Genomic DNA, 11,286 nt, shown 5'->3' with positions numbered 1-11,286 from the left:
AAAAATGTCTTTTTTATGCTTATTAGCCACCATGATTAACATACAGACCCTGCGCACAAGCCAAAAGTACCACGAGCCAATTGTCACAAGGCCACACGACATGGTAGGAGCTATTAACTCGAGCTTACAAAGTTATATTTTGAAATATGTTCCGGGACGCTTCAGCATTGAGTAAAAAAGGTTACTCCTAGGCCATGGAGGCATGCTTGTACAGTGTGGCTAAAGCGAGGCTTACAAAGGTCAACGCCAGGTTGTCTATCGCATAACAGGGCAGCCTGCTACCATATGCTAATGAGTAAGTGTGAGATAACAGAGACATGAATTAAGGAATTAGTGATTAAGTTTGTAGCAAAGGGCATGTAAATGAATGGGAATCCAGAGCAGGATCTGCAGACAAGAGCCATTAACACTGGTCCATCATACCCTTACAGGTGGAGATTAGGTGCCTGCCTAATTTTTTGTCTTCTCAAGGCTTGTCATTTTCTTCATTCTTTCAGGTGAGAAAGATGTGCAAATGATAGCATAGAGAATGCCCGAGACCACCGTTAACAAGGATGCCGATCTGAACAGCGTAAAAAATATTTCACAAAAGATGGGCGACTAGTAATGCTGGCAACAGTTGAAGCTAAGTGGAAAGGCATGAAATTGAAATCCAACGAATGCAGATATGTTGCGAGGCGACCAGTCTGTGGTGTGCAACATCTGTCTCTGTTAGTTTCATCAAATGATTGGCCAAAGCAGATGGGGCTTGTGGTTTTTTTTTGGTGAGAAGTGCAGTGGTATAGTAGCATAAATGCAACTTGCCCATTAACAATTGGAGTGCAGTGAGTGCATTGTTTTGTTTTTGTAAGAAGTTCATTGTTTCCATGCAAATATGATGAGAAATTTCTTCCTAGAAAATGTTTACTGACGTGTGAATATAATGTGCAATAAAAAGCTATTTGCTATTTGCTTTTTCTTGTATACATTAGTTCTGTAAAGGAAACCACAGGCCAGAAGGAAATGTAATGGCGTGCATTTTATTACTTGACCCCGTTGTGCTGGCTCGGTAGTTATAGTGCTTGGCTGCTGAACCCATGGATGCAGATTTGATTGCAGCCACAGCAGCGGCATTTCAATAGAGGCAAAATAATAGGTTGTCATGCACTGTGCTGTGTCAGTGCATGTAAAAGAACCCCACTTGGTCGAAATAATACAGGAACCCTCAACTGTTGTGTCCCTCATAGTTGTTTTAGGATGCTAAACCAGATATTATATATCACTCTGATTAAAATGCTATTTATGGTCAGTTAATCACACACAAAATGACCAAATTTTTCTGCAAAGGACAGCAGCTGTTGTACAATGTTATTTTAGTCTTCATGAAGAATATCACACTGGCTCCACATGGCTTTCTGTAGAACCTTGATATGTTTCACGATCACACACCCGATTATATATTTATCTAGGGCACTGGTGCATGCATGGAGGGGACCATTACATTCTATTTGTCAACTGAAGTGCATGATCCACATCATTCCTGTAAGTCAACTGCCTGCTATTTGAACTGTCTAGCAGTGATGCAAGTTTCAAAGAACTGCAGTTAGCAAATCAATCCAAGCGGGAGACCGTGCCGAGAACTGCTTTGGTTTCATCTTCAACAACTGTTTGAGAACTACAATTAGCCAAATGTTGCGCAACATAGATGAGAGGTTACAAAATCTAACAAAGCAACACATCCTACATGTGGTATGTAGGGTTTCACATTCTAAAGTGACATATGTAGCTATGAAGAATACTGCAGTGGAGAGCTCTAGATAAATTGACTGCCTGGACTTTGTACTTTGCGTTGACATCTCGCAGGAAACAAATGCGCGCATTTAGCCTCCACCAAAGTGCGGCTGCCATCACTAGGATTAAATATCACGACACTGGGTCAAGTAGCTGAACGCGTCGCGTCGCTCAGATGTTGCAGTGTGTACGCACATGCTATGCATGTCAACCTTTCCAGGGCCCGTATTCCAAGTTTGCGTCGCTATCTCCCCGACCTCGAGTCACCTGATTGATGGAAACGCCGGAACATGTATTTGCTACCTCTTCAGGTTCCGTAGTGGCACCGCCCGGTTCCAGCGTTTCAACCAATCAGATGACTCGAGGTTACGTGAGATAGCGACACTTCGATAACAATGCGGAATACTGGCCCTGCATTTCAGCTGTCATATGCATGGTAGATATTCATGTTCAGCTTTGGACTGAGAAGTTTAAAAGTGAACCATTCGTGTTTCTCTAGCACTAAAAAACAAAAGAAATTAAGGTAAAAACTAACAAAAAGAACATAATACATTGAAAAAGCACTAGCCATTACCACATAAACCATATTCGTTCGTTTATTAATGATAAAGTGGCCTTCAACAATAGTACAAAGCCTGAACATTTAGGAAGATGCTGTGCCAGGCAGCTAATATTTCCCAGAAGCCTGAACCATTTCACCTGTAATATCTCGACAGTGTGGGCTGGGCACTTATTTTTCTGTCTACTCCAACCATGGCCGGTCTCGAGGGAGAGGGCGCGCGCTCTTTCTTACGGCCTTCTCAATCGCCGCGTGAACAATGGGAATTTTTCTCCTTGAGTCACGCTCTCCGCCGCCGCAAGGGGCGCGACCTGCTCACCGTTCGCTCCGCATCTGCTTCAGTGGCGGCGGGTAGCTTTTGCCTGATTTCGCGCTGTCGCCCGCGGGTTTCGTGGTGAGTGCAGCCCCTAAATGAAAGATTACAGAAGGTAGATGCTGCAGCGGCATCCTGTCAACGTGCTACACACGTGAATGGAGTCTTTATATTAAAAAAACACTGTCACTCAGCAAACGTTCGACAAGCATATGACATGTATTGCGGCATGGTATCTACTTTTGTTCATTTTAATCTGAATTTTTTCCCAAGCCTGTACAAGAAGATGAATAAAAAAAAAATGAATGAGCAGTGATCACATCGAAGCTTCTTCAAGGCAAACATAACAGCGACAATAGCAAAACCGTCTTTCAGCGAGAAACCATTGATGTAGCACCGAAGATGAAAATAATTTTATAAAAATGTAATGTAAGTTGCACAATGCTTACATGACAAAACGCTTTTAAGTTTTGTTATCAATTTTGCTATAATTTATAGACCAGCAAATGTTTTATGTTGTATTATAAACATTATTTTAATTTTGCAAATAAACGTTGGTTTAATGAAATGTTTGCATGATATCATAACTATTTCATGAAAAAAAAAGAACAGGAAATCTATTTCAAGCACTAATTCCTAGCAATATTTTCTTTCTTTTTCTAGTATGTTTTTGAACTAATAATTCCTTGTAACTATCTGTGCAGTAATGCCTGCCTTAGAGAGCAATCGCTGTCCCATTATTTTGGTAGAATGCTTTGCTTATTACACATTCGGCACTGTTACTCAAGGGACACTCCTCAATAATGGATATAAAAACTTTTCTCTGTGCTATTTATTCAGAGGTGACTATAGGAGTTGTATGTCGCGCTGTATTGCGTAGCTGTGTACCGTCACCAATGGTACGTAGGCTACATGCTCGTGCAGGGTTGTTTTATCATTTTCAAGAACGCTAGTATAATGCTGCACATATATTAGATATATGTTGTTAAAATATTTATAGAAAGGTTATGCTAACGTTTATTTATAGCTCTATTAGGCGTTAAAAAAAAAGAACGTTAGGAACACCGAAATAACATTTGACCAAAACTGAAATTGAACACTACTGTAATATTTTGAGCGATAGCTGGGCCGAAGTGGAGGAGAACAAAAAAATTAATTACAGTAGTGCCTCATTAATATGGACAGTTTTGTTCTCGGGTTGTCCTTAAAACGAGTTGTCCGTAATAACGAATCGCGAATAAAATTTTTTCAAATATTATGCCATGATCGGATCTGCTTCTGCGCATAGTGGGGCAGATCCTATCATGGCATAATATTGAGGCTCTCTTCGGAAAACTAAGGCAAATGTGCGGAGGGAACGACATGCTAGATGCGAGAGCCGTAACAGCGGCACTTGACCACATTGTCAAGATGGAAGTTTCATCTGGGAGCCAAATCAAGGCATCTAGTGTCGACACCGACGAAATCATTTCAGCTCTGCCGCAATCAGTAACTGAGGAATTGAAAGAAGTGATGGTATCTCCTGTCATCCCATTACCCACTGTCACGTATTCTGGTTTAGCTTACGTCGCTGGATACATTGTGAAGTTAATCAGTGACTTCGGGTGTGACGCTTGTGCTATCCTTCTTGAAACCAGCGAAAGAAGCAGCCCCATGTACACTATTCTGCGAGGACAAGATTCTAGCGGACTACATTATCCAAAAGCAGAGTTTGTAGCCCTCTTGGACAAGGTTGTGTCTTTTTTTGAAAAAGCTGTCGTGCACCTACCACAAATGTCCTTGAAGTCCTTCAAATCTTAATCCAGCCAGAACTTGAGAACTCACCTTTGCTGAGTTGCCCGGAAGGCATTGACAATAGCCATGCTATAAGGTCCGCTTCTTTAATATGTGAGAAATTTATCAGAATCCTTCTTGTCAATTATGCTAAGAAAGTGACAGACAGGAACGAAAGGCCAGCTCCTTATGTGCACAAACCGTCCAGAAAGATTTTGAGACTTTAATTTTCTAGCTGCATGTACTGTTTTGATGAATGAGTGCAATGTGTTAACTTTGAAGGACATTTTTTTTTTATTTGCTTGCCGCTCTTTTCAATTATGCATATCTGTTTGTGCCCATTTCCTTGATTAAATGTTTTTTATCACTGTATTAAACTGACTACGACTGTCTACGTGTGCGTCAGTCGCGAGACTACGTATACATCTGCTTTCTTTCAACCTACTGATTTTTTTTAAACGAAGCTAGAACAGCCCACTTCACTAGACAACTGAAATTTTAACTGTATGCGTAAATTTTTGTTCCTTACTCTGAATCTGAGACGTGCTATGAATTTTCGTCAGGGCCTCTTTTGCTCTAAACGAAAACGGCAGCGGTTGACAGAATATCCACCGAACAGTTTGCCATGCACTAGCGTCAGGTCGCGCTCTACATGCTTACAGCTTTCAAAGGCACAGTGCATAAAATGGTACATATAGTTTTGTGAAAAATTTAGGGGCAAAAAGTGTTGATGTAAGTGCACCCGAAACTTCATTCGACCGTGCGCGACAGCACTGACGAAGGAGCGCGCGCTCTCGCGCGCACGCGCATTATTGACTATTTTATTGCTCATACACGATAAATCAGACGCTAATTACGGCTTCTTCCTATAAGCCATATGGGGTGAAATATCAGGACCTGCCGGTGCAACCGATGCGGGCGGAGCGAAGAGCGAAAGCGCGTTTCCCTTGCGCGTGAACGGCTGTAGCGGAGGAGCAGCAGTGGGGCGGTGGCGACCCCACCGAGGCGCGGCGGGCGGTGGAAACAGACCCCATTGGAGAGGCCGTAAGAGAAGAGAGAAACGCGCTCTCCCTCGAGACCGGCCGTGCTCCAACATGCAAAAACTGTATCATGTGCATTCCCAACAACTTTGTGCAAGGCTAGGTTAAAATATTGCTTTTAATTTTTTTTTTCGAGGCTTCAAAACGCACTAATGTAAACAATGGGGGTACTTTGTTGAAACACCACATTTTCCGAGTTTTGAGCTCTGTAGTGCAGTCTGATAACACGTCGATGACTTATTGTCACCTGACAGTCGCGCACTGTGCGTGTGGATCTCTTTACGCCACGTTTTGGACTTACCACTGCACCTAATAAACACTGGAATGCACTCGGAACATCGGTGATCATAAATGTACACGCTGTCGTCTGTGCGGACATCGGCGCACGCATCACATCATCACGGCACTCTCTTAGTCTCACACAGCACTTTCGATACGACGTAGCATGGACATCATAGCATCTCACGGAAGGCAGAACCCGGCGCGTACACCTCCATTCGCACAACAAACAAGGATGACGCGATGCTTGGGCTAGAGACACATCGGCGGTACCCAGCTTTCTCAGCGCCGCTTGTATGTATGTAGAACTTGCAGCACCGCAAAGCATATATAAACCTCAATACAAGCAGAAAGCGACGCGTTACGTGACGCATCTCATCGCAAGATTGAAGTGAGGAAACTTTGAAGAATCAAAACTACATAACTATCGTCGTAGACGATAATCCACATTATAACGAGGACCAAATGAGCGGGCGTGCGGGCCTCGGGCTGGCCGTCAACACCGCGATTACATGCGCTTGCGCTCTGGTCGTGCTTGCACTCACGTAAATCTATCATCATGCCATCACGTAGTCTATCACCCATTCCAGGCACTATTTGTTCCTCGTAATTTCACATTTCACGTATGCTTGGATCCACCGTGCTTGGACTACTTGGATCTCGCACACCTCGTATCAACTTCGATTTGGCTACATTTGGCTATCGCTACCAAGTAACCATTATATTTTCAACACAGCAACGCTAGCGTCCTTCCGAAGATGGCTAAAGAAAAAAAAAATAAAAAGGGATGCTACAACACTACAATCTACACATCTGGCTTTTCCGACGTATCCCAAGTCCAAAAGGCCCATCTCCATCCATCTACCTTGCCTATCCCGGAGAAAAATGCATAGGGTCCGTCGGACGTTAAACTTGAACCCCACCGACCGGGTCCGTCCTCCGTACCTCTGACAAATATTTGCCGGATCCGTCCGTCGCACCCCGAAGAAAAACGCACCGGGTCCGTCGGACGTACCTTTAAGACCATTAGCCACAGCCAAATTTATTTCTGTTCAAAAGTTCTCCATTCGACCGTGCTCGGCGCAAAGGCGCGTGCGCGCGTGTGCGGTGCTTACTATATTTTATTCCTCGTACACGATAAATCTTAGACGCTGAATACGGTGTCTTTGTATAAACCATAAGGGGTGAAATGTCAGGAGCGAAGAGCGAGCGCGCGTTTTCCTCGCGCGTGAACGGCGGTAGCAGAGGCGCAGCAGTGGGGTTGGTTGGTTGGTTGGGGTCTTTGGGTTATTCTCGGGGGGGGGGGGGGGGGGGGGGACCGGACACGGGTTATGCCGGCCTTAATTCGCGGCGGCAGCGCGCTCTCCCTCGAGACGCGACCTGCCGTGCTTCATGTGTGCGCCGCGGCGCCCAGCTAGCGGTGGCGCTAGCAGCGCGCCGTCTCGGCGTGCACCTCTAGCTACCGTCACTAGATGGCGATTGCCGCGCACAGTGCATGGACCATAAAATGTGTGCGTTTCCAGAAATGCGTTGAGCCTAAGGTCCGAATTTATGCAATATCTTGTAAATATTTGCTAACAGAAGAAGCTTATTAGATATAATAGTGCTTATGCTTTGTTAGGAAATCATTTTACGAAGCAGTTAGGCAGTACTCTAATCATAGCATGGACATACAACTAACACCTGTAGGCGGCACGGCTGTAATAGGGTGGCGAGCGAAACGCTGTTGATGTATCGCTCAGTTCTCTCCTCAAATCCACGTACTAATCTTTCGCCTTTTACTAATTTAGGGTTAGTATAGTGCGTCGTACCGGACGGTGGTGAGAGGCATTTGCGGGTGAGAAGTGGTGATTAAGGCCCCGGCGCCGCGCGCAGCGTGGTTGCTTGGGCATCGCAAGGATGAACCGCCAATCGCCGTTACAGCGCCCGTCAAAGGCGCAGTGTTTCTTTTTCAGTGCGCCGGAGCATACACCAGTGGATGCTATCATCGACGCAATCGAAGAAATCGTCGGAGCCGGTGGGCTGATCTACCTGCAGCACCACGGAGGCACGAGGTTCTTGGCTGCCGTCCGCTCAGCGGCCCAGGCGGCTAAGATGGCGGCAAGCGGATCAATCAAGCTTGCGAACAAGGTTGTTCCTCTGGAACAGATGGGTTCACCTGTGGTCTACGTGACCGTGTATCGCCTGCCACCGTGCATCAGCGATGAGGCCCTTGTGGCAGCCCTTGCTCCCTACGGGAAGTGTCACGGCGTCTCGGACGTCGTATTCAAGGACCGCTCGGACATCTCCAACGGCACCAGACTTGTCAAGTTAGAAATGGTGAAGCCGGCACCCAACTTCATCGTTGTGGCTGGCTACCGCGTTATGATAGAGTATAAAGGAATGAAAAGAGTGTGTTCCAGGTGCGGTGTCGAAGGACACTTCAAAGTCGCATGCAAGACGGCGAGGTGCGCGCGGTGCGCAGTTTACGGCCACGCAACTAGTGAGTGCAAAGAGCCATGCAGACGCTGTCAGGGAAGTCACGCTACAGTTGACTGTGCCCAGCCGCGCTCATACGCTGCTGCCGCCACTCTGCCCCCCCAGCAACCCCCCACACCCGCTGTAAGTGAAGGAATTCGGAATCCCGAAGAAGGTTCCCTACAGCGAGATGCAGTACAAGATGACTCTGAGAAGACACAGGTCACGTCGGTCACCACTCAAAACACAGATGCTTCCTCAGTCGAAGGGAACGCGCCGACCACGGGTGAGACTACGTCTACTGACAACAACGCTTCCGAGCTGTCAGACTCAAGCTCTCAGCAAGACCAGGAAGAAGAAAGACGCCTACATACAGAAAGACAGAACATTCCCAAAGACCCACGCCTTGTTAACCCTATAAGTCAAGTATCAGACCTCCTGGAAGCAGCGCGAAAGTCGGGCAGCATTGAATATGGCGCTACCAGCAGCCATAGTTTATACAGCGGCCACGCCCCTTTCAGCAGCCATCTTGGCCTCCCCGACGACACGCACGGTCCCAGTAACATAACAGAGCCACGCCTCGAGCCCAGACCAGAAGAAAACACCAACAGGAGAAATACAAGCACAGGGAGAAGTCGACCGCAAGCGGAAGACTCTAAAAGACAACTGTCCTCCTCAGACAGCAGCATGGCGACAAGAAAAGATATTGCCCCGCTTAAGAAGTCAAAAAAGACACCGGACGAAAGCGCCATGGACTTCACTTCAGATGCGGAATCGCCTTAGAGCCAGTCATCTTGCACCGTTGTCCGCTCTTTTTTCTTTTTTTTCTCTTCCCCTCCTTCTTTCCCCCCCTCTCTCCTTTCAACAGAACTGGAATGCCTTGTCCACGCCTACCCAGCCTCGCTATCAACGGCGCAGTCATCTTCCGGCAGCCGCCCGCACGTGTCGCCACGCCAACCGTCTGCATCTCGGACACTGCCCGCTTTGCCGCATCTGCCGTCTGCAGTTACTCCTGTATTATTCTGTGCACTTTTTTCAGCGCGTGTGCGTCGCATTGTACCCCGCCTGTACGCCGTTGGGCCGCAGAAAGTTTTTTGTTCAAGTCGGTAAGCCAGCGTTTCAATGCCCTTCATATAAATAGAAATGGCATACTTACACATAGTAACACTCAATGCACAAGGATTTAGAAATAGAAACAAGCAAAGAGAAATAGTCCATTTTGCAAGAGAAAACAAAGTAGATCTCCTGTTCCTGCAGGAATGTAACCTGCGGAACTCAAAAGAAGTCAAAAGATTCTGTGAAGAGTTCTCCGTTAAAGCTTATTTTTCCTATAGCCCTTCACGGAGTCGTGGTGTGGGCGTAGTGGTTTTTTGCAGACCATTACTGCATGGCAGTTTTCGTTTGTTTGACACGGAAGGCCGAGTGATTGCCTTTGATTTTTTCTGGGGTGAAAAAAAATTTCGTGCACTAAACATTTATGCTCCAGCGACGCGGCCGAATTTGAAACGTTTCTTCACCGAGCTGGCCCCTTTCATTTTAGAAAACCATCCGTTTTTGGTACTAGGCGATTTCAACTGCGTTCTGGATGCCAGGCGCGACATACGAGGCCCTGGACAGGATGGGTCCATAGCACATGCGGCCGAATTAGCACGATTCGTCCGCGAATATCAATTGACTGACGCCTGGGTGCACATGAAAGGCGACACTTTTGGTGGCACATGGCGACAAAGGCGAACACAGACCAGGCTAGACCGCGTGTATCTTCCACCTGAACTAGTCCCCCGTCTTGTACAATGCAATGTCCTAGCATTCTCCCCTGACGCTGGCCACATCTCGGACCACCAGCCGTTTTCCATTATCCTGCATTTAGAAGGGAAGCCCGGGGATCGTGGAGACCTCTGGAGGCTAGACGTAGCTTCTCTACGTGATCCCGCGGCTTTAGCTGAAATCAAGGCAGCAGTAGAGGATTCGCTTACTCCGCGGAAGCAAGACATTGACAAATGGGACGATTTGAAACAAAGCTGGAGGTCCGCATGCATAAGGGCAAGCAGAAAGAGAAAGAAAGCTGAGACGGAGCAGATCTGCGAAAGTTTGCGACGCATTCGCATAGTGCGAACGGGAGGTTCGAAGTCTCAACTTTTCCAGGAATACCTCGAACGCCAGCGCGACCGATATAGCCGCCTTTTGTGCAGAACCTCACAGACGTCAGCAAAGGCATGGGCAACAAATCGACCAGTCTCCGATCCAGAGGTGCTGCGTTTGGCACGCACGTCAAGTTCCGCTCGCAGTAGTTCGTCGTTTATAGAAAAAGTATTTGTTGAAGATGGGAGCGAGAGCGGACTGCGTCGAGACATCGAAAGGATGTTCTATAACTGGTTCAGTGATGCTTTTATGTCAGAATGCACGAAAACTGCCGAAACACTCAAGAATGAAATCACTAATTTTTGTTGTAGTCTTCCACAATTGGATGATGCAGAAGGAAAAAGTTTAACCGCCTCCACCGACAAGCAAGAACTGTTTCTCGTCCTGAAAACTATGAACAGCGGAGCAGCTCCCGGGACGGATGGTCTACCCGTCGAATTTTACCGAGCCTGCTGGTCAGAAGTCAGCGACGCTTTAGTAGCCCTACTAAATGCAGTGCTGGAATGCAAAGGGATGCCTAGATCATTTTCAAGAGGACGTGTAACCCTCCTGCCTAAACCCGGCGCAGATCTTGCAAAACCAGCATCGTGGAGACCAATAACTCTTTTGAATGCAGACTATAAAATATTTGCAGCCCTACTCGTCCAGCGTCTTAAAGGACTATTAAGTAAAATAGTTAGTCCTCTCCAGACCTGTTCCATTCCTGGAAGGAGCATATTTTCATCTCTCAACCTTACTCGAGACATAATACAATACACGAAAGTGCGGGCAGCACCAGGTTTTCTGGTTGCTATAGATCAGGCGAAAGCTTTTGACCGCCTCGAACATCAATACCTTTTCGAAGTGCTGCGTTGTTATAATTTTCCCAAAGAGTTCATCCAAGTTCTTGAACTGTTGTATTCAAATATGACTGGGGAATTGTTGTTGAACGGGATCGTAACACCAACATTTAA

The 11,286-nt window shown here is 46.5% G+C and overlaps 1 protein-coding gene across 1 annotated transcript; it reads left to right on the top strand.

Annotated features, from left to right (window-relative positions):
• Positions 1-7,483: 7,483 nt before the first annotated feature.
• Positions 7,484-11,086, top strand: LOC146195288 (uncharacterized). Its single transcript, XM_084597741.1, has one exon. It carries the CDS (start codon positions 7,634-7,636, stop codon positions 8,972-8,974), a length of 1,341 nt encoding a protein of 446 aa, XP_084453867.1. The 5' UTR covers positions 7,484-7,633; the 3' UTR covers positions 8,975-11,086.
• The last annotated feature ends 200 nt before the right edge of the window (positions 11,087-11,286 follow it).

This window comes from Amblyomma maculatum, chromosome 3 (genome assembly GCF_055883805.1).
Source record: "Amblyomma maculatum isolate TAMU_Amacu chromosome 3, ASM5588380v1, whole genome shotgun sequence".
Taxonomy (NCBI): domain Eukaryota; kingdom Metazoa; phylum Arthropoda; class Arachnida; order Ixodida; family Ixodidae; genus Amblyomma; species Amblyomma maculatum.
The sequence above is the reverse complement of the archived record's forward strand: the minus strand, read 5'-3'. Positions and strand labels throughout refer to the sequence as shown.